Source organism: Chaetodon auriga, chromosome 13 (assembly GCF_051107435.1).
Source record: "Chaetodon auriga isolate fChaAug3 chromosome 13, fChaAug3.hap1, whole genome shotgun sequence".
NCBI classification, from domain to species: domain Eukaryota; kingdom Metazoa; phylum Chordata; class Actinopteri; order Chaetodontiformes; family Chaetodontidae; genus Chaetodon; species Chaetodon auriga.
In genome coordinates this window covers 19,383,684-19,405,624 of record NC_135086.1, presented here as the reverse complement: position 1 = coordinate 19,405,624, position 21,941 = coordinate 19,383,684, and the positions used below count along the sequence as shown (strand labels likewise).

General features: G+C 42.4%; 1 protein-coding gene across 3 annotated transcripts in view; it reads right to left on the bottom strand.

Annotated features, from left to right (window-relative positions):
• Window positions 1–21,634, bottom strand: part of znf385b (zinc finger protein 385B) — a 52,960-nt gene extending 31,326 nt beyond the window's left edge. The window contains exons 1-4 of one of the 3 annotated variants that reach the window (XM_076746643.1): window positions 21,427–21,634; window positions 1,526–1,663; window positions 1,276–1,419; window positions 486–602 (exon numbers count right to left, since the gene is read on the bottom strand). In XM_076746643.1, the coding sequence (XP_076602758.1) occupies window positions 486–602; window positions 1,276–1,419; window positions 1,526–1,661 (397 nt within the window). In that variant the 5' untranslated portion in view covers window positions 1,662–1,663; window positions 21,427–21,634. The remainder of the gene's footprint in view (window positions 1–485; window positions 603–1,275; window positions 1,420–1,525; window positions 1,664–21,426) is intronic. The other 2 variants (XM_076746645.1, XM_076746644.1) reach the window with 2 other exon arrangements.
• Between the last annotated feature and the right edge of the window lie 307 nt (window positions 21,635–21,941).

The window sequence follows — 21,941 nt, the reverse complement described above, 5'->3', positions numbered from 1 at the left end:
CATCAACAAGTCACTTGGACTAAAATTAAAAATTTTACCTCATCAACACAACTGACAGTTGTTAGGGTGGAGCTATGAATACTCAGAGGCTGAGTATCAAACTGCAGTGATTATCTGAGTTAATGCAAGGTCAGTTTATCTTTTTAAAGGTCAGTCTGAGAACCAACACACACACACACACACACACACACACACACACACACACACACACAGTGACCTCTCCCAGGGGGCAGCAGATGTTGACGATGGATGAGCCAAAGTCACTTTCACTCAGCAGACAGACAGTCAAACTTTATAAATGAATGTCCCGTTCAGCTCTTAATGTCCCTCTGGTTACCGTGACAACTTGCATATTTTTCTGCAATGCTGTCTGGATTAGGAGCACAGACTACAGACTACAGAAGACGTGAGGTGGCAAAAAATATTTGACAAATCATTGTCAACTCAGTACACCAGGAGTAGAAGCAGTATAGCACCGGTCTTACCTGCTGTCGTGCTGGATGGAGTGCTGAGGCCTGAACTGGGACCTGGGGTTGGAGTTAGTCCTGCAGGCTGCGAGCTGAGCCCTGTGGCCTGGGGAAGAGACCTGGACTGAGCCCCTGCTGGAATCAAAGACATCAAGACCCATGAGAACATACAACAGGTTAATAATACTGCTACTGCTACTATTGCAGCTACTGAAGCTACTACTGCTGCTTAGAGTTCTGCTACTCAACCTGGCAACATGAGGTACAGATAAAGATGAAGAGAAAGTTTCAGGCTCAGGTCAGATGCAGGTTTAGTTATTCTGAAAAGTAATTTATCAAGGAAGCTTTTTCTGTCACTATGCCATTTGTCTGTATCCTTGCTTGTTATTTGTTGCAAGACGAAAGGTTATTTTAGGGAGAAGAGGGAGTGAGGTGGAGGGCAGCCCGTGCACTGCATCAGGTTCGGTTATCAGAGTCTTGAGTCGAGTTGAGTCGAGTCTTGACGATGCGGGTATGGGTCAGTTTCTGTTCTTAGTTATGGCCTGTGCACAACTCTAGTTCTGCTCATACTATTACTTCAACTGCTATGGCTACTACCACCTCTACTCGTCTCTTTTTACATAATTGGGAACTTAATTTACAAGTTATCACCTTCTTGTCCAAACAAATTACTATTACTTTTTTAACTATTATTTTTTTTAATAAAAACAAATCCCTTCTTGGGTGTCAGTGACTTTGCTCACATTCCAAAGATGGTTTTAAAAAGTACTTCAACAACAATCACATGACAGTAGTGGTCATACTGTACCTGCCGCCTGTTGTCCGGTCTCTCCAGCCTGGAGCTGTCTCACTCTCCGGAGGTGAGACCTACCATTGTAGTGCAGCTGGGCCTGACCAGCAGAGGTCAGCTGGAGGTTACACACCTCACACAGCGAGTAGGGCCCGCCCTGACCTGAAGAACACAATAGGGATGAGTCTGACTGCAGGAGAAAACTACAAGGTTGAGTTGGAATGAAGGCAGATAATACGGAGCATCGGTGCTGGACCATGTCAGTCACCTGGGGCTGGAGTCTGCTGGACTGAGAGGCTGATGGTTGTAGATGTGTGCCTGTCCATCAGCTCTTGACACATCCCTCCAAAGGCAAGGATCTGCCCACTCTCCAGGAGCTGAGAGGGGCTGAGAGGAGTCTTCATCTCTGAGGAAGAAGAAGAAAACGAGAGACAGAGATAAATGTCCGTCACTGACATTGGACATCCTTGATATTCATTTATAGCTTGTATAACTTGTAGAAAAACAATTAGATGCCAACACATAATGCAAGTTATGAATTAAAATTAAGTGACCTTTTGGGGGCAATACTTGACTTTAAATCCCCTTATTTAGAATTTAGAAGCACTATATAGAAATTTGATAAATTGTCTATAACACCATACATTGTAGCTCTGTGTAGCTATTAGGACATTTTTGAATATTAATGTCTATCTGTTGACAGCACACAGATGTAAAACAATGGTGGGCCAACAGAGCAGCAATGCACACAGGGGCAGCGTAAAGGTGACACTGAAAATCCAAAAGAACAGATAATGACCTACAGTAAGGGGAGACACTCCCTGAGGGACAGACAGACGGATGGACAGGAGTGAAGCCCGAATGACACCGGATGCAGAGTGTGAAGCACCAAACGCTCACAGGGAGAATGATGAAGTAATGAGTAAGAGGAGAGAGGAAGGATGACATATGTGTGTGTGAATCCAGTGTACAGTGGGTGTGGGTGTGGGTGTGTGTGTGTGTGTGTGTGTGTAGGTCAGTCCATGACTGTGTCCATCTGTCCTGCCAGCTCTGCCAAGTCACATGACCTCTGACAGGACATGCACACACACACACATTTTTTCATATTCAGTTAGCTTTACTGCCATGACCTACATATATTACTACTTATACACGCTATTTAAATACACTTTGGGGATTTAGACCAGATTTGGACCAACCCATTAAGGTTGTAAGGGCACGCACACAATTGGCTAATGGCACAGCAGAAATTGTTACCTAATGACAATTTTTATTTGATTGAATGGTATGGCAGCTGCTGGTGCTCATACTGTATGGGCTGCACTGAGGCGAAATCTGGGTCTCTACATCTCTAGCGTCAACACCAACACACCAGCCTGACCAGCTGTGCTGATTGGCTAACATTTAAGCCCTCTGAAGCAAATTTGTAAAACTGAGCCATATAAATAACATTGACTTGAACTGACTTGATATTTAGCCAATCAGGATGTTGCTACTGTCATTCCATGGCCATAGGTCAGCCTGTTGGAACAAATGAGACCAGCTATGGTGCAGTTTTTTCATTGTTTTACTTCTGCAGTGACAAAGTGTTCTGAATATGCCAGAAAGCTGGGAGTCATCTTCACACAGTGTTGAATAGGGAAGAGTTATTTGGTGCCCCGTGGTTCCAATAGTAAACGCCCCATTAATTTTTCCAGCAGACAACACTACATGACTGACAGCTGGAGCACTTCTATGGCTTTAATTTGCATAGAACTCTCCTGGGTGAATCATCAGTACAAAAGATGAACAACCGTGCTGGAAAATATCTGGTTCTTTCATTAAAAGTCAGAGGTACATCCTGTGCCTGTGTAAAACATAAGGTGAGACGTTAACTTCAACTCTCAAGATGCATTCTGGCAAGAAATATCCAATAACAAAGCTTAAGATTGTGTTAGGTGTGCTGCTAATGGCATGTGGAAGTAAGGATTACAGTGTAGGCAACACTGATTGTACAATCAGTAAAGTTGAGCTTTATAAATAAAATCAAGTTACACTGATGGTACAATTTGCATTAATCCAGTTAGGTGCTGTGTTTTACTGCAGTTACAAAGTGTTTTGAATTTGCTACAACTCTGAGTCACACCTCTGACTGGTTTCTTCTCCAAACAATTGAAACTGAACATAGTTTCAGAACATTATCCAGGAGAGTCCCATGCTTCCATGTTATGTCACACTGAGCATACTGTCTTCAGAAAAATTTGAAATGGGAATACAAATTTAGGCAAAACCCTGCAGGAACCAGTTGTTCCTCCTACTTCACGACTCTACAGAGACCTGAGGTCCTAACATCACTTCCTGTGTGGCCTCTTTTCCACTATGTTCTGTAGCTCGATGCAGGCTCTCGTTAAGGGTGTCTTTCAAGACTACAGCTCCCAAGAAGTTTTTCCGCCTGGCATTAACTGCCGTTAGGTCTTGGGCTGTGGGAAATGGTGGGAAGGTGAAGCGTTTGTACCGGATGGTCATAAGATAAACTTCTTGCATGGTTCAGATATCCAGGAGACCCCACTGCTTTCACACTTTCTCTCTCTCTCTCTCTCTTCCAGCTGGTTGTTAGAAGTCGACTTTATGTTCTGCAGACAGCTGGTTAATCTGCCACTGTGATGAATTAGCTACAAAATGCACACACACACACGCACACACACGCACAGAGCCAGCTGATGCTGACATCAGCTTTAGTGAAGGAAGGATTAAATATATCTGCTCTATTGAGCTGGGAATTACACACTTGACACACACACGCAAGCACACACAAACACACACACAGATATATATATACGTGCATATGGTAAGATGCAGACAAAGAAAAAGCAAGCCAGTGAACTGAGTATCACCATCAAAGTGAAATGAAATATGTGTATTTACCTTTTTCTGCTGTAATGTGTGTGTGTGTGTGTGTGTGTGTGTGTGTGTGTGTGTGTGTGTGTGTGTGCGTGTGTGTGAGTCTAATCCAGGCTGACCAGGCAGTCGGTAATCAGAGAGGCCAGCTGTGGGTTATAATCCCACCCACACACACACACACACACACGCACACACACACATACACACACACACACACACACACACACACACACACACACACACACACACACACACATACAGCACATGCAGGCAACAATGTGATTCCTGATTGAAGAGAAAAAACAGAAATATTTTCTTCAGCTTCAGTCTGATAAAGTCAGGTCAGCACTTCACAGCAACATGCAAAGAGCCAAGGTTTCCATCTTTAAAACTTCAAAGAGACTCAACAGAGTGTAAAGAGACACTTCATTGAGTTTCAGTCTCGTCTCCACGTCTTCAGAGTCGATCCACTGTGAAATATATCATGCATTCAAAAAACAGCATGGTGCTGCACTTTTCGAAAGTTTACTGTTATACTGTTAACAACTGCACTTTATTTAAAGTTCGCTGTCTCAGTTTGGATGTGTTTGTGAACACTGCTGATCTGTACTGATGGATAAATAATGAGGTATCACAAGGTTCTGTGCTGGTTCCTTTACTAGTTGCATTCTACATACACATTATCAGACTTAGAATATCAGTTTTTATGCAGATGACACAGTCTTGTATGAATGTGACTCCTCTTCAACTCAAGCTCTGTCAAGATTACTATCTGCCTTCACTGTTCTTCATACATCTCTGCAAAATCTCAAGCTTGCGCTGAACACTGACCAAAGGGTGTCCTATTCACAAGAGCCCGTAATTCCAGTTCATATTTCCCTGTCGTCCAAGGGACAACGGGGCCACATGACTTCAGATTCCTAAAGACACGATTCGTAAATGCAATAAGCGCCAACAGTCTTCAGAGTTCAGTGTAAAACAGGTGTTATTGCCTTAAAGCAGGGACAACAAAACCAAGCTGGTCCCAGGGAGCAACTGAATCACAAACAAACCCACTCATTTATACATGCTTCTCACTCCTCCTCATGTGGAGCTACAATCTAAGGTCGTTCTCATCAATGTTCGCTTTTGGCCTGACAAGACACTACTGTTTCATTTTCAGTGCTTTCCTCTGCCCTCTGAAATTTATTGGTGTCCTCCCCAACAAGTGATATCTTCATGGAAGCAGATATCAGACACACTCCAAGAGGTACAAGACACCATTGAATTCAAGGGCACACTCACAGCATCAAACAACTCTCAGACTGTTACCATTATACTCTGCAGTTCACCTCAGGTTACAAAAATTCAGTGTAAGGTAACAAGAATATATGACAAATATGTAATTGTGGTGATAGGAAATGTCGAGTAAATATAATCTATCAGTATTTACTGACTATGCATGAATCGACACAGTTTGGACATGGGTTAAATGTGTGTGCAACGTGAAAAAATATATCATCCAGTTTAACCATTGGAGGCTGCACTCACCATGATATACTACCATTAAAACTATTGGTCTGTTGCCGAATGAAAACCTTTTATGTCCAAAATATATGTCAGCTTTACAGGAACAAATAGGCATCTTCAGTGTCTGCTATTGTTCAACAGGGTGTGAAAGCTTCTATAAGCCATTGTTAACATCCGAAGAATATTTCCAACCCATAGAAACGTTCTACTCTTCAACTTATCTGGGAAACCACAAGATACAAGGTTTCCACAGGCAGATATCTTATCTAAGCTTGTTTTCTGTGGCTTGCACACTGTTTTCATGTCAGCTAGTGATGAGGGGCTCATCTGATTGGTCGAAAGCTCTGAATCCTGCTAGTGTAAAAGATAAAGGAGATATTGAGGAGGGCACTAATGTATGTCCCTGTTCCCTGAGAGACTGTACAACACACACACACACACACACACACACACACACACACACACGCAGTAACCTGAGGGGACGACAGGACAAAGAAACTAATGGAGATGTGAAAAGACAGAGAGAGGTCTTAGAGTGGCTGTCTTTCACCCTGAGGCTAGTAGCTGGTAATGGCAGTGGTCAAAGACACACACACAATCATGCAAGCACACACACACAGACACACACACACAGTAAACAGAGCAGTGGCTAGCAGCAGCAGAGATGCTGAAACAAACTACCAGATCCAGTTTGATGTTTGTGTGTTGGTCCCTGCAGGACTCTGAGATCCTACGACCAGAAGAAACTGGTGAGGACTCAAACCATTGCCTCACACACAGCTTTGCTGAAAGAAACATGGCAATTTTCACCTCCATTTTTCTCACATGGTAATACTGTTCATCAATCAAATTCGGGTCAAATAAAATCAAACCTCAACTCTAACAAACAACAATTACTTTAATATCTGGCCGTGCTTGGTTTCCTTTTGAAGACACCCACTCAGGCTGAGCTTCCTCCCAGGCTGTGTGTGACCTCCAACAGGCTCCACAAGTTCAAATCTCATCAAACCATTTCGTTTCTGACCTCAAAACCTAAACTGGAGCAGCTCTGACCTGAAACCACAAACTTAACACTGGATTTATGAAGCTTGCTGGGAGGAAGAACTAGCTGACAGGCTGAATTCAGGACAAAAACTTTCACACAAGTTTCGTCTTCCTGGCTCACTTCACACAGCCTCCAAACAACTCACATTTTCCTTACAAAGCAAAACTGCTCTGCGGTTGTTAAATGATGACTCTTGCCTAAATGTACATGTAAGCATGTCTCAGACAAACATTTTACACACACACTGATGTGTACTGTTTGTCTGATCCCTGAAATACAGACACCAAACTTCAATATTGATGTGCTCTTTTCATTTGTGACGTGTGGATATTCTGTATCAATGCTTACCCCTGAGAGCTCAACACACATGCAACATAACAAACAACTGAGTTGCAAAGCAAAAGCAGTTCCCAGGGGGCATGCCAAGCCCCCCAGGATATGTTGCTGTGCTGGGCTGTGGAGCGATTGTAGCGTAGTGGCTGCACTACTGCAACTTCAGGAATCATCACAGATCCCAGAGACAATCAGTGGACAAGGAAACAATTTTCTGACCACCACAAACATCCTGAGATGACTTCTTATTTTATAAGAAGTTGATCCGTTCAGTCCAATTAAATTTTGAAAGTCTACAAGAGCTGTATCAGTAAATTATTTACTAACTTCCATATATGCGATGAGCCAACATCGAGTCAGCCAGCTCAGCCAGAGGAAGTGTCTAACATGCGTGCTGTATGGGCCAAAAAATATCGAAGGCCAAAGAAGCCTGAAAAATGTTTTCATCCTATGTGTCTTAATACACCGATGACTGGCTAAAGACTGATAGTTAATTTCAGTGTGTTTCTGGATCTGGTTTTTGTGTACCTGTGTTTGGTTGTGTTGTCACAAAAAGTCCTCTGAATTAAACCACAAAATAAATAAATTAGTTTTATGCCGTGACAACAATCTTTGGTTCAGTTTAGACACATAAACAACTTGACTGCGTATAGGAGAGGGTCATGGTTTGGGTTAAAATGACTACTTTGGTAGAGTTAGGAGACCTTCATCATCATGGCGACAAGAATAAACACATGGTTAAGGTGATGGTCCTGGTTAAACTGGGAAACAAACAGCTGTCCCCCATGTTAAAGTCTGATGTTCTGTCGACCCAACGACCCACAATAACCTGCTTCTTACACTACTACCTCACACACTCTGTAATAACGTCACCTGACTTCCTCCTACAGTTTCATTATGCTGCATGTGTGCTCTCAAACTAGGGCCACTGAAAGTACCTCTTCCTGTTGTATGGTGAGTTATTTAACCGCACAGTTAGCGTACCTGGACAAATGTGTTAGAAGTAAAGCCCAGTATCACTCTTGAGTTTTACTCTGCCCTCCCTCATCAGAGAAGTGAACTGTGTGTCATAGTGACATGAGACCAAACAGGCTTCACAGTGACACAAACAACAACAGTCTGATGAGGTCACAGTCATTCATTCAGACTGTGAACCTGCAGGAGGCTGTAACCTGAAGACACTGAGAGGACACATGAGGTGCTTTCCATTTAGCTAATTGTGCTTCCTCCCTCCTCAAGCCAGCAACGAAGACATCAGATGAGGTTCACCATCATCGAGGATGTTCCAAAACCTTAAACATGTCTCAGGGAGGGCGAGGAACCATAGGTGTATCCTATGAGTGTGTTTTTACCAGATGGTAACACCCCTGCAGTCAGTTTCTGTTCAGTGATTGGTCAGCTGATCTGATGACACGATAAAAGGAGGGGCCAGCTGCTATGGAAACAGCATTAACTCTAATATTAATGTTATTGCATCACTGCAGTAAAACACTGCATTAAACTACCTGTGGAAACAACAACAACAGATATTCACAAAATATAAATGAATACATTGAATGTGAATCATGAATAAATCATAAAAACACTTTTTCTTCTGCAGCCAATTTACTTCTTTTCTTCTTTTATTTGCCAAGAGCATCTTGGCTCGTTCGGGAAAAGGAGGCCTGCTATCCAAATGTTTGTCCTAAACAGAAGCACAGTCGAGGATATTTTTAGTCCAATAAATCCGCCTGATTGTGAACAGTATCAGACTTACTGCACCTGCAGCCTTTCACAAAAACTATAAATTTTATTAAGAGCACTGATAGCTGTTTTTATGCTCCCTCACATCCATTCAGGTCCTTCATTAATAAACTGCTTTGAATTGTCTGTTGTTGTTATTTCAGTCATATTTCAGGGCCGCAATCAATCTATTTCTACACGTTATAGGATAGTTAAGATGGCGTCTGTTGTGAATATTTGCAGCCTCAGAATGACACTTGAGGGAGGGAGGATGTCCCATTTGGAAACTGAAGTTCCACCGTCCTCACACCACAGAGGAGCTAAGACACAAGGAAGAGAGGCAAATAAGGGAGTGGAGGAGCCACGTTAGCTAAACGGAGAGCACCGAGGCAGACAGGTGGACAGACAGGTCTGCAGACAGTCCAGCCTTCGGTCCGTCTGTTTGCTGGTTGTCATGGAAGCGTGTGTCGTAGCATCACAACAGGTGATGTCACTGTGGTCACTCCACTGGGAAACTATGACACACAGACAGACACCCACCCACATACACACACACACACACAAACAGTGTGACCTGCAGTCTCTGTTCTCTGTCCACATCCTCACTTTTCTGGCCTGGATGTGTCTAAAGGGTGTGTGTGTGTGTGTGTGTGTGTGTGTGTGTGTGTGTGTGTGTGTGAGAGAGAGAGAGAGAGAGAGAGAGAGAATATGGACACAAGTGTCCATGTGATATAACAACTTTCTTTGATTATGAAGCCTAATGTTACTCTGCAGTCCTGTGGTTTATCAGTGTGCATGTTATATACGCTCATCTACTCTATGAAACATCTGTATCCTCACTGTGCTGCATTATTATAATCTCTGATGAACTGGTCGTGGGTCACATGTCCAGCCCATGTCCAGCCGCTGTCTCTCTCTCTCTCTCTCTCTCTCTGCATCTCTTTGCAGTTCTCATGCATCAGTTTGTGTTGTTAACTGTGGAGCTGCTGTGGCTGCTTTGACGTACAGTAAGTTGCTGTTCAAGTTTGTGATCTGCTGTAAAATGTTCTCAAATTGTTGTAATTTGTTGTTAAAAACTATTACATAAAAATCATCATGGCCACTTTAATGAGTACAAAAACATGTATTTCAGGCCCCATTTAGTATGACGTCATTATATGGACTGACCCTCTCTCAGCACCCCCAACTGTGACTGACCTCCAGCATCCCTGGCCAACAGCTGCAAAGTTTCTCCACCCAAGTCAAACCCACAGTGTTTGGTAAAGGACCGTTTATCTTCACTTCCCAGCTTCCCAAGTCACACTAGTGGTAGAAATATTCAGATCCCAAAGTACTAATACCACGTGGTGAAAATACTCCACTGCAAGAAGTCGTACTGCAAAAACTTACAAATGTAGTGGAGTAAAAAATACAATATTTGTCTCTGACATGGAGTTGATGTATAAAGCTGCATAAAATGCAAATACTCAAGTAAAATAACAAATACCTTGTATTTGTAATCAGGTACAGTACTTGAGTAAAAAGTGGAAGAAATGATCACAAACTAGCACATTTTTTGGAATTGTCAACTGCTGCTACTGTTGAAAAATGAACTTGTCAAAGCTCTCTGGTGAACAAAGTCCAGAGTGGTTGCACAGTTTCTAACGATCTCAAACCTATTTTAGCAGCTCTGTTTGAGAAGCTGATTATCAGCTGATAAATACATGATACCATTATATCAGCAATACACTGATATCGGCTCACATAGTGGTTGAGCTCTAAAGCCAGCGTTACTGTTTGTAATTTGATCTCACTGATATCAGCCTCAGTGTTTACTCTCCTACAGCCATATCAGAGCTGTGTTGAATTACTGCTAATGCTAACACAACATTTCCCTCTGCTGCTGCTTCACATGTTGAAATGTGGGGTGGTGTCTACTGTGAGGCAGTCACAGGAAACACAAGGTTTTGATGCAGAGATGAGCACTGACAGCCATTGCTCCTGAAAAAGATGTCGAGAAAACAAGAAAACATCATTTTCGTCATTTTTTTCAACACATTTTGACTGTGGATGTTCTGATATAGAGATGAGGTTGTGCATTAGATGCTGGTTACAGTGATCCCCTCCGTATATATCGCCGAATGTGAATTCTTATTGTTAATGAGTCATGACTGATGACTGGTTCCAGACTATTGTGAACAGAATCAGTTTGACAGAATCAGGGATTTAATTTGGATCGTGCTCAGAGAGCGATGTAGAGCATGTTTGTGTGATTCTAATAATCTTCTCATGTGTGCGACTGGCATCGTGCTGTATGGTTTACATACCACAGCGGGGATTAGACACACACTCACACACACGCACACACAGAGTGGGAGATAAGGTGAGGTTGTTCTCTCTATCCAACCTTCACTTAAGGACAGTGTGACTTCTGTTCTCTCTTTAAATAGCTGCTCTGCTCCATCAGGACCTGACACTCACTGCTCAAGGTGAAACTCAGCTTTCACACTCAAGTCCAACCCAAAATCCAGCTAACAGAGGTGCAGACCTGAGGGGCCCAGTCACCTGACACACTGCTCAGCTAATGAACCACCTTACTGCCTGACAACTGCCACTGAACTCAATGACAATGAGGTGATATGCTGTTTTTCTTTTGTTTGGTGGAGATGAGACTGAGATCTGCGAATAAGTGTATCATCATTATTGAATATATGGGGTGAGAGTCTTCTCTAAGGCTCTAGATATACTTTCTTTTTTAATGTCTATGTTGCATTTTGCAAAACTGCTGCTCACCTTACTTCACATCCTGATATTTGACCCTCACCATCCATGTGCTTGATTGTGCACCTAAAGGCACAGTTCAGCATTCTGAGAAGAGCTTTTATTTGCTGTCTTGCTATGAGTTCAATGGGAATATCCCTGTATGGTAAATATGAGGCTACAGCGAAGGGCTGGCTATCTTAGCTTAGCATAAAGGCTGGAAACACAGGCAAGAAACTGCAAGACTTGCTCTGTTGAAAAGGTAAGAAAATCAGTGCCTCTAAAGCTCACTAACTACACATCACATTTGCTTAATCTGAACATAAATCTTTGGCATAAAAGAAGAACTTTTTTTTTTTTTTTTGGGGGGGGGGGGGGGGGGGGGGGGGGGGGGGTTATATGCCAGACTATTTCTTGGCATATTGGAGTGTTGTCATCACTGTGAACCAGCAGAGATAATCTCATTTTAGAGGTGTTCGTAGATTCTGTTTGGACAGAGTCAGGCTAACTGTTTCCTCCTGTTTCCAGTCTTTATGCTAAGCTAAGCAGCTTCATATTTATCAATTTATCTTGCATATCCTAAAGCAGCGAACAGGCCAACAAGCAAAATGTCTAAGTAATGAAGCGCTGTACTGCACAGTGACTGGCTCTCAAACCAAAATTACTCTTTTTTCTTTTTTGGAAAACGTATTCCGTGATACAAAAACATTTCCTGCAGACTCACAGAGATGAACCAGATGTTCTTCTACTACAAACTGTCACGGATTAACAGACACACACAGACACACACAGACAGACAGACAGACAGACACACACACACACACACACACACACACACACACACACATACACAGACAGTTGTGTTTATATATGATCAAAAAACTACTTGCCTAACCCCAACCCTCACCCTAACCTTAACCCAAGTCTTCACTGCAAAACATAATGATTTAAATTTTGGGGATGTGCATTTTGTCCCCATGAGGAAGGCGAGTCTCACAATGTGGCACAGTGTGACTGTGTAAACAGATTTATGTCTCTACAACGTAAGGAATACATGGTCACACACACAAGCATGTAGGTTACCCTGCAGGCTGTGCAGGATTTGGTGGGACATGATTGGTTGACCCAGAAGGGGATTGTGGGATTGGGATTATATCCCACAGATATGTGTGTGTGTGTCTGTGTGATGTAGCTCAGTTAGTATAATCTGTGGTCTAATAATAGAGATTACCACTCGCACTCTTGTGAACGTCTACTGACAGTCGTCTGACTTTGCCCCCTCCCTGCCGAAGTCTTCAGAAAAACACTGAACTCCTGTGACCTCTCTGTGACTCAATGTGTGTGTCTGTGTGTTGCTGAGGTGAACATCAGTGTGCAGAAGATACAAACTAAAATCAAAGGTTGACTGCATGACTTCATTCAAGAAAAGGAAGTAGATCAGGTGTCATCACGTTACACACTGATATGTGGTGGTGCATTACAGGGTTACGCTGTTGACGTGCACTTCCTCAATAATGTAGCTACATGTCGGGGCTATGCTGGCTACAGAGAAACCATGTGGAGGCCATAAGAACTGCTTGAGAACCAGGGTCTGACTGTAACTATCCCCTTGCAGTTAATAGCATATACAGTAAGACGCCTTGTTTATGTCTGTGATAGACTAATATCTCATCTCTGCTCCAGTGCATGCTCAGATGCTCCAGCACCCAATGACCCTAATCAGCTCAAGCATGTATAGAAGATGTATGCATGTGTGTATGTTGTTATTATCCAGATCAGGTTGTATTTCTCTGCCGGCCTAAAGCTGGCCTGAGCGCTGGAGTTGATTCTGAGCCCGAATCAATACCCCCAAAACCTTGGCAAATCTGGCAGCCACATCTGGGCCACAGACGGATCATATTCTGGGGGCGACACACAGCTGAGTGTGCTGGCACTAAGCCACAATCAGCCTGACTCAGCTTCTAAACCAATTCTGTATTACTCAACAAGTTTTTGTTTGTTTGTTTGTTTGTATTCAGCTATTTTAGCAGCATGGCTCTAAGGATGGCAGTATCAGTCCGTCTGTCCACCCCTTCGCTCCACAGTGAAATATCTCATGATTTTCGTGACATTTTACAGAGACAGGGGTGTTGAATTCTAACAGCTTTGGTGATCCTCTGACTTTTCCTCTCGAGCCACCACGAGGTCCTTTCATCGAGCACCAAGACAAAATTTTAATTTCCCCAAAAGTTTATGACCAAATGCCTACAAAGCTAATGACATTCTGACCAGCTCTGCATTCAGTAACTGCAAATTAGTGATGTGTTAGCATGCAGATGGTAAAAATGATACACGTGGTGAAGAGGACATCATACCTGCCAAATATCAGCATGTTAGCATCATTATTGTGAGCATGTTAGAAAGCACGTAGTTGTACCATGTGGGTACTGTGTGAGTGTTTCTCCACTACATTTAGCTTGATGACATGCTTGAGGTGTGGTAGTCACAAACCACAGTAAGAGCCTGTTTCCAGCAGCTCGTTTCCTCCCTGCAGTGTTTGAAACAACCCCCTGACCAAATAGTGCAGAACATGTCCATATCTAGTTGATTAGATCTGGTTAATGTGTTTTTATTTGTCAGCTAACACACTGCATGTATTTTACTTTCTTCACAATAAAAGCATCCCACCTATTCGCCAGTGGAATGCTTTTAATGTGAACAGCAACAGCAGGAAATGTTTGGCTTGCATCAGCAGTAAGTTACTGTAACACAGTTCTGAGGACACAGCTAGGACAGGACACCATCATGGGTTGGCCAGGGTCAGCCCTGCTACCAAGCAGGACACAGCAGTGTGGCCGGGTGCAGCTAAAGCAGACTAACCTGGGCTACTGGAAAAAGACAGTTTTGTTTGTATTTAGTGTGTCGTCAGCATGTAAACAAACACAATGCAAAGGGATTCATCGCTTCCATGACTAACACGAGAGCAGAGCTGTGAAGTTTTGGTTGATATTAATTATTTCCACAAATTCCTTCCGAACAAGTCATCCACTCCTCAGTACTACAGACAGTACTACAAGCACACCCTTCAACATGGTGAGTATCAGCAGTATTCACAGTTGAAGTTGAAGACGAAGCTGCGGCCGGAAAACATTAACCCGGCCCGAAAGACGAGACGACGGCCATGACATCACTTCCTTCTCAACATGCTGATTCATCAAACATTCAACAGCTACTCCACTCAACTAATGGAAGAAGAAACTTGAGACAAAAACACAGAAACACACACCTTGGTAGGCAGGTGGTTTAGGTTAGGACACACTCACTTGTTTCTACTCTTAGGGTTTTAAGACCATAACCTGAAGTTTAAAGCTGAGGGGAGGACGTAGAGAGTGAAGTCTTGTATCAGTTTCTAAATAAAGAGCAACCATCAGCTTCACATAAAGGACACTGTGACTTTGTGTTTGACAAGATTAACTTTACGGTAATTTTCCTGCTGACACACGCAAGCTGTCTCTTTCTGAGTGACTGTGAGAGTAATGTCTACAGCGAGCCCGCTCAATGTGAAAACAAATCACGGACTTTACATTTTTCAAGCTGAAAAACTGAGCTCGTTGGAAAGTCTTCACAGTCAAGCCACTGAAGCCTCGTGTTTTACAGAGGACGTGGAAAACTGAGCTTTTGGAAAATGAGCTTTGCTGCGGCACTGGAGTTAAAGGATAAATGATGATATTCTTTATTTTTCATATTGTCAACAAATCCAATGAAAAGACAAAAATCAACAATTCTACTAATACATGCATATCCAAGGCCTGATATATCTTATTCCTCTGTGCCGTTGAGCTCCATTATCGAGCCACACTGCTGCACAGCGACATGTTCCTTCATTACCATGAACACACAAACTAGTTTACTTCGACTAAATCCCATATACACCGTCCTGCTGTCACTAGAGCACCATGGTGCATTAATCCACTGCTGAAAATAGTCCCGGATAAATGCAGTATTTCCGCCTGTTTTTCTAACAACTAAAGTGCCCAGCTGTTGTGGCAAATTTAAGAAATTAAACTACATATTGGTGAACGATTTTTTAAGATTTATGTCGTTATAGGAACTGCTGATTCTGTCAGACAGCTTCATAAGCATAAAATACTTTGACCGTCGCCTCTGTGCAGTCGGGCAGGAGTTACTGTTCACATGGTTAACAGGTGACATTTGTGACTTGATCAAATCATTGTTTTGTGCTCATTCAGCTGTCTAACAGCAGGAACATTCAAATACATGTAAATGAGAAGAAATCACAACATCAGCTGTATTATAACGAAGAGAGGGGCTGAGGTTAAAAGAAACAGTTTGACATTCACTCTTATACTCTTATTCATATTGTGGCTTGTGAGCTTTAGTTGAAAAGACCTCTAAATTCATCTGTACGAAGAACAAAGTGCAAAAATGACAATTTACCATTTTACAGGGACTATTTCTTTGCCAGACACGGTGACTCCATTGAGTCTCCGCTGGTTGCCTGGCAACTGCTGGGATCTTAGAAGCAGTCCGACATATAACCCTGCTGTAAAACGGCAAATTGCCATTTTTATACTTGTTTGTTACAGGAACAAACATGGCACAGCATGATAATCAAGGAGCGTAAGGGGTGCTGGTGCCTTCAGACAGCACATCAAAGGCAGGTGTGAGAGTGGAATCTCTATACGAATAATGTCCAATTCTCTCATGAACCAGCTGAGACTCAACAAAGTGACGAGACTGTCTGTCCCACACGTTGGCTGTGATGAACGCGGACCTAAAGATGGAGATTGTCAGTGTCAATCAGTGTGGGCTGAGATCTTCACAGAACCAACCGGAGAACACGACCATGTGCAAAACTCATGTTCAGGTTCAGCTGGATTACTGTGGACGTGGTCTGACTGTCTGTCTGTCTCAAAGGTTAAACTTCTGACAACGTCCTGCTGCCTCCCAACTGATGACACACTGTGCAAATGTGTGTATGTGTGTCAGCATGACCTTGACAACTTCACTGTGTGTGTCTGTGTGTGTGTGTGTATAATACCTCAGAGACACAAGTTGTGAGGAAACACTTCATCACTGCCGCCCTATTTACACACACACACACAACTTTTCTTTCATTCACTTGCCTAACCGCTCTCTCTCTCTCTCTCTCTCTCAGATCGCCTTTAGGCCACAAATTGTGTTTATCGTAATAATCATCCAATCACATTTCATTAATGTCATCACTTCCTCTTTGTCACATGACAGGAAACTAATTAAAACTTCCTGAGACAACACAGTGAGCAGGTGCACGCTCGCACACACACGCACAGGTAGCTCCATAAATCACAACAGACAGAATGGGAGTAATGAGGTGGCTAGCTGTTAGCGCTCTGCACTGTTGGCAGTAGACATGCACACACAGTACTCCACATACCGCAGTACCCTCAGTATTACTGCTACAGTGACAGGAAAACACACTTGTTACACACTGTTTTCAACACAATTAGTGTGCGTTTGTGGAGCACCATCAACAACAAAACTACTGAGCGAGCACAAAGCTAATTTGAGCAGTGATCAGCCTGAGGCAAGACTTTACAGACACTGATTTATGAGCTCAGGAGAAGTTTTTAGTTGGTTTTCTGAAAGGAATAGTTTTTGGAAAATACGATTTCCTATTTTCTTGCTGAGTGTTTGATGAGAAGACTGAAACCACTCTCACGTCTATCAAATATGGTTAGCTTAGCTTATCTTAGCTTAGCATAGACTGGAAACAATGCTCCCAGCCAACCTTTAAGCCCTCGTAAAACTGCAACATTTTGCTTTTAGACTTAAGTTTTTGCAACAAGATCACGTTAATTAGTGAGCTTTTGAGGTGTTGGTTGGTGGATTTTTTTTTAATTTGGACACAGCCAGGCTAGCTGTTTCGCCCTGTTATCAGTCTTTAGGCTAAGCTAAGCTAACCGGCTGATGGCTGTAGTTTCATATTAGGCAAACAGACATGAGCGTGGTGTCAGTCTTCTTGTCTAAATCCAGTATCTGTCTGTAAGAAAGTGCATTTTCCTAAAATTTTAACAACTGCTTGTGAACTCACAGAAGACGTGTAATGTTGGTCTTAATAAAATAGTAATGCAACATTCATGTGTCTGCCCCTTTAACAGAACCACAATAAATTTGTTACGATGAGCTCATTACACCTGCCTGCTGTCAGTCCACACACACACACACACACACACACGCGCGCGCACAAAGAGCTAGGTTAGATTTAGTACAGAAACAACCGTTTGTGCTTACATCCATGCTAGTGTGTCTGTGTGTGTGTCTGTGTGTGTGCGCGCTCTGCAGGTTTCCAAACTAATCTTTCCTGACGTAACAACATGCTGCTTCTCAATCTGCCCACTGCTGGAGTCCTGGCACACACACACACGCAGTGTTTAGTAATGTTGTCATGTTCTATAAATAGGTAAAATTGATTTGTGTGGAGGAGAACAAGACAGAGTGTGTTACAGTCGGATAAATCTACCTTTACTGTACAAGTGGACAATGCAAACTAGCAGGCTGTTAACATGGACTTACAGTGCTGTCTAACGGCTCATCCTATCCACCATTTGGCCAGTCTGCTGACAAGTTAGTACAGTCTGACAGCAGGTTAGTACAATCTAACAGCTAGTTTGTACTCTAACTGCAGATTTGTATGGTATAATAACCAGTTTGCATGGCCCATCAACTAGTCAGTATGGTCTTACAGCAGGTTAAGATGATCTAACAGTGGATTAGTGCGATCTAACAACTAGTTCATGGAGTCTAACAAGTCTAACAGCAGGTTATGGCAGTCAAACAGCACAAACAGCAGGTTTTTAGGGTTTACCAACTAGTTATAACAACTAGTAAAAATAGTTTAGCAACTAGTTAATATAGTCTGGTCGCAGGTTTGTGCAGTCTAACAACCTGTTAATACAGTCTACCAGCAAGTTAGTACAGTTTAATGCTGGTGAATACACTCTTAATTGCTGGTTAGCATGGTCTAGCGACTAGTTAGTACAGTCCGACGGCAGGTTAAGAGGGTCTCTCCTCTGTGTCTGGTTCGTTCCTCTGATTGGACGTTGAGCTCAGTATCAATGTGTTCCTGCTCCTCCTCTCACTGTCAGCCTCCCTCTCCTGTCTTAAACAGAAGACTTCAGCTTTAATTAAGGTGATTAGTGTTAATTAGACTCACAGAGGCCTGAGACACACAGACTGAAGGTCCAAACATCCAAACAAAGAGCGGCAGGCAGCACTTCAACAGGAGGAAACCCACCGAGAGAAAATCTCTTCTGCTAGGAAAGACGGAAGGAAGAAAGGACATAGAGGACAAAAGCATGGAGGTGTTGCTCATTTCATATGCGACGGCTGGAGAGACGGCAGCACTGAAATCAGTTTCCAGGTCACAAAGGAAAAATGAAGGTGGGGAAGAAATGAAGGAGGTAAATGAGGAAAGGTAGAGGTGAGAAAGCAATGGAGGCAGTAAGGAAGGAAGGGCAAGGAAAGGAGGGAGAAGAGGAGGTATTTTAGGGGACAAATCAGTTTTCTGTTCAAAAAGGAAAAGGATTGATGAACAGGAGGTAAATGAGGTGGCGCCACAGTCCAGTTCATCAGGTGTCATTATCAGACTGCTCAACACACATGTGCACACGCACACACATACACACACGTTTGGTTTTCATCACTTTTCGGGACATTACGTAGACATAACCATAGCCACTACTTGCCTCACCCTAACCCTTATTGTACTGTTATGGGAACCTGCATTTTGTCCCCACAAGTAAGTCGAGTCCCCACAATGTGACTGTTTAAACAGATTTATGTCCCCACATGGGGGACATTACATGAGTAATACATGGGCCCACATACAAACACACACACACACACACACACACACACACACACACACACACACACACACACACTCATGTACGCACGCACACATGTGCACACACATACTGTCACCTATGTGAAAATGAATAACATCTCTGTGACAGAGAGAGACATGACAAAAGATGTATGTGTGTGTGTGTGTGTGTATGTGTGTGTGTGTGTGCATGTCTTTTGCACAGGATAATTAAGTAATGAACAATAATGCAGCATGTTCAATACACACGAGTATACCTGTCTGCTCTCTCCTTCAACTCAAAGAATTAAAGAAATATAGTTTTCATATTTGATTACAGTTCAATGTTTTGTAAATGTTTCAGTTTAAATAAAATATAAATTATGTAACTCAGTCCAGTCTGCAGAGAATGATTATTTTCTCAATCAACTGATTGTTTTGGTTCATAAAACAACAGAAAACAGTGAAAAATGAGCCATCACAAAGTGAGTAAGCACAGCAAAAATGCAACTAAGAATAAACCGAAAGAAACAGAATGAAAAAATCCGAGATGCAGCTGCAGGAATGGAAGCGCTTACAGTCATCACAGGTGAAGTCCAGCATTCAAAGTAAACGTACATGAGTATTGACAGCAATATGCACTTAAGTATTAAATGTAAAAATACTGGATGCAGTTCTTTTATTTTATTACATATCCTGAAAAATACTATTATATTATTGATGCAAGCACCATTTTAATGTTGGTAAGACCACACTGACTTTAACAGAGAAGTGTTAACCAGTGAGCTTTTAGAGGTGCATTCAGGCATTTTAGATTTTACATTTGCGACCTTTGAATTGATTAATTATTATCTATTAATAATCTATTGGATTATCATCACTGATGCATTAACGTTTAAGCAGCTGTTGTAGCTCCTGAAAGAGGAGTTCAAGTATTTTATAGCGTATTGAATAGTTTAATGTATATCAATGCATCATAATTCAGAAACTCAACATTGATTTTTTTGTATGTAATCTTAATTTACACAGTAACTATAGCTCTCAGAAATGTTGTGGAATAAAAAGTACAATAATGGCTACTTGGTTACATTTCATCACTGTAGTAGTACAGCAGTCTTGAGTTAATGGGATCACTGTCCACCATGGACAGATGTAGTAACTGTCCATAGTGAGCAGTAACTAAGTACATTAACTCAAGTACTGTACTTAAGTTTGATTTTGAGCTGATTAAGTTTAGCTAAGTATTTTCACTATACTTTATGTTGCTTCTCCGCTACATTTCAGATATATTAGTAAATAAGTCATTTTCATTCCTGGTTACTTTTCAAAAGATTTAACATACAAAACATGTAATGAGCTCACGGATTTAACTATAACAGTATATAATGCAGTTATTAGCTGGTAAGTGAGTTCACTTTGACTGACTCAACTCAACTACACATCACTGCTACTCATTATCAAGTAATGTTAAACCACAGAATGAGTACTTTTACTTTGATACTTTAGTGAAGATGAATGGTGGTCTTTTATAATTTAGAGGTTCTTTACTGGAATATTTCCATCTCTCCTGATCACATGTCAGAAGGAGATATTGTGCTTTTCACTCCTCCACATTTACCTGACAGCTGGGTATAGATGAATATTCCACATACAAATCAACCCTTAAGATCTGTAACATTTTCCTGGACATTTTACTGTTTTCACTCAAGTAAAAGATCTGGATAGACTTCTTCCGCCGCTGGTGTCCAGATTAATATATCTGTCTGAACATTTTCTAAGTTAAACTGACAGTGGAAATACAGATAGACGGGTCCTCTAATATTAGAGCAGACCGACGGACAGGAACACGGACTTCTGAAAAGTGAGACTGAATTTTTCTGACTAACAGAAGCAGCCTGAAAGTGATCCGGACCAAAAGCAGCGGACAGACACCTTCATGCGGGGCTCAGATCCTCTGCTGCTGCTGTTCGGTCTGTTTCATAACCTTCAACCAACTAAGACAAGAGAAAAGAAAGAAGAGGAGGAGGAAAAGGAAGAGAAGGAGGGAAAGAGACAGAGGGAGAAGAGAAAGAAGAGGAGGAGGAAGGTGATTTACCGGAGGAAGAGGTGATGGATGGATGAAGAAAGTAGAGTCCCGTGGGTTGGAAGCGCTCAAGTCCCTTCACACACACTATCAGCTGCCGATCATTACTCAATAATCAATACCGAACGGCTCTGTGTCTCCTGACTGCGAGGCCGCGCGGGGTTTCACTGATCAGACATCGATCATCCATCCATCAGGTATCCGGACACTGATCAACTCTGTCGGAGCAGCGGAGAGCCGCGCGCTCTGCGCCGCACAGAGAGCAGAGCGGGGAGCTGCGCATGCGCCACGCCAGACCCGAGAGAGAGAGAGAGAGAGAGAGAGAGAGAGAGAGAGAGAGAGAGAGAGAGATTAAAAAATACAAAGAATTGGATGGATTTTTAAAGAACAAAGCTTGTTACCTCTGTGTGTGTGTGTGTGTGTGTGTGTGTGTGTGTGTGTGTGTGTGTGAGTGGACAGCAGGTTCTGGTTGACTTGTGTCCAGGTTTTTTGTTGGCAAAAAAGCAGATAAAGTCTATTTTCAAACA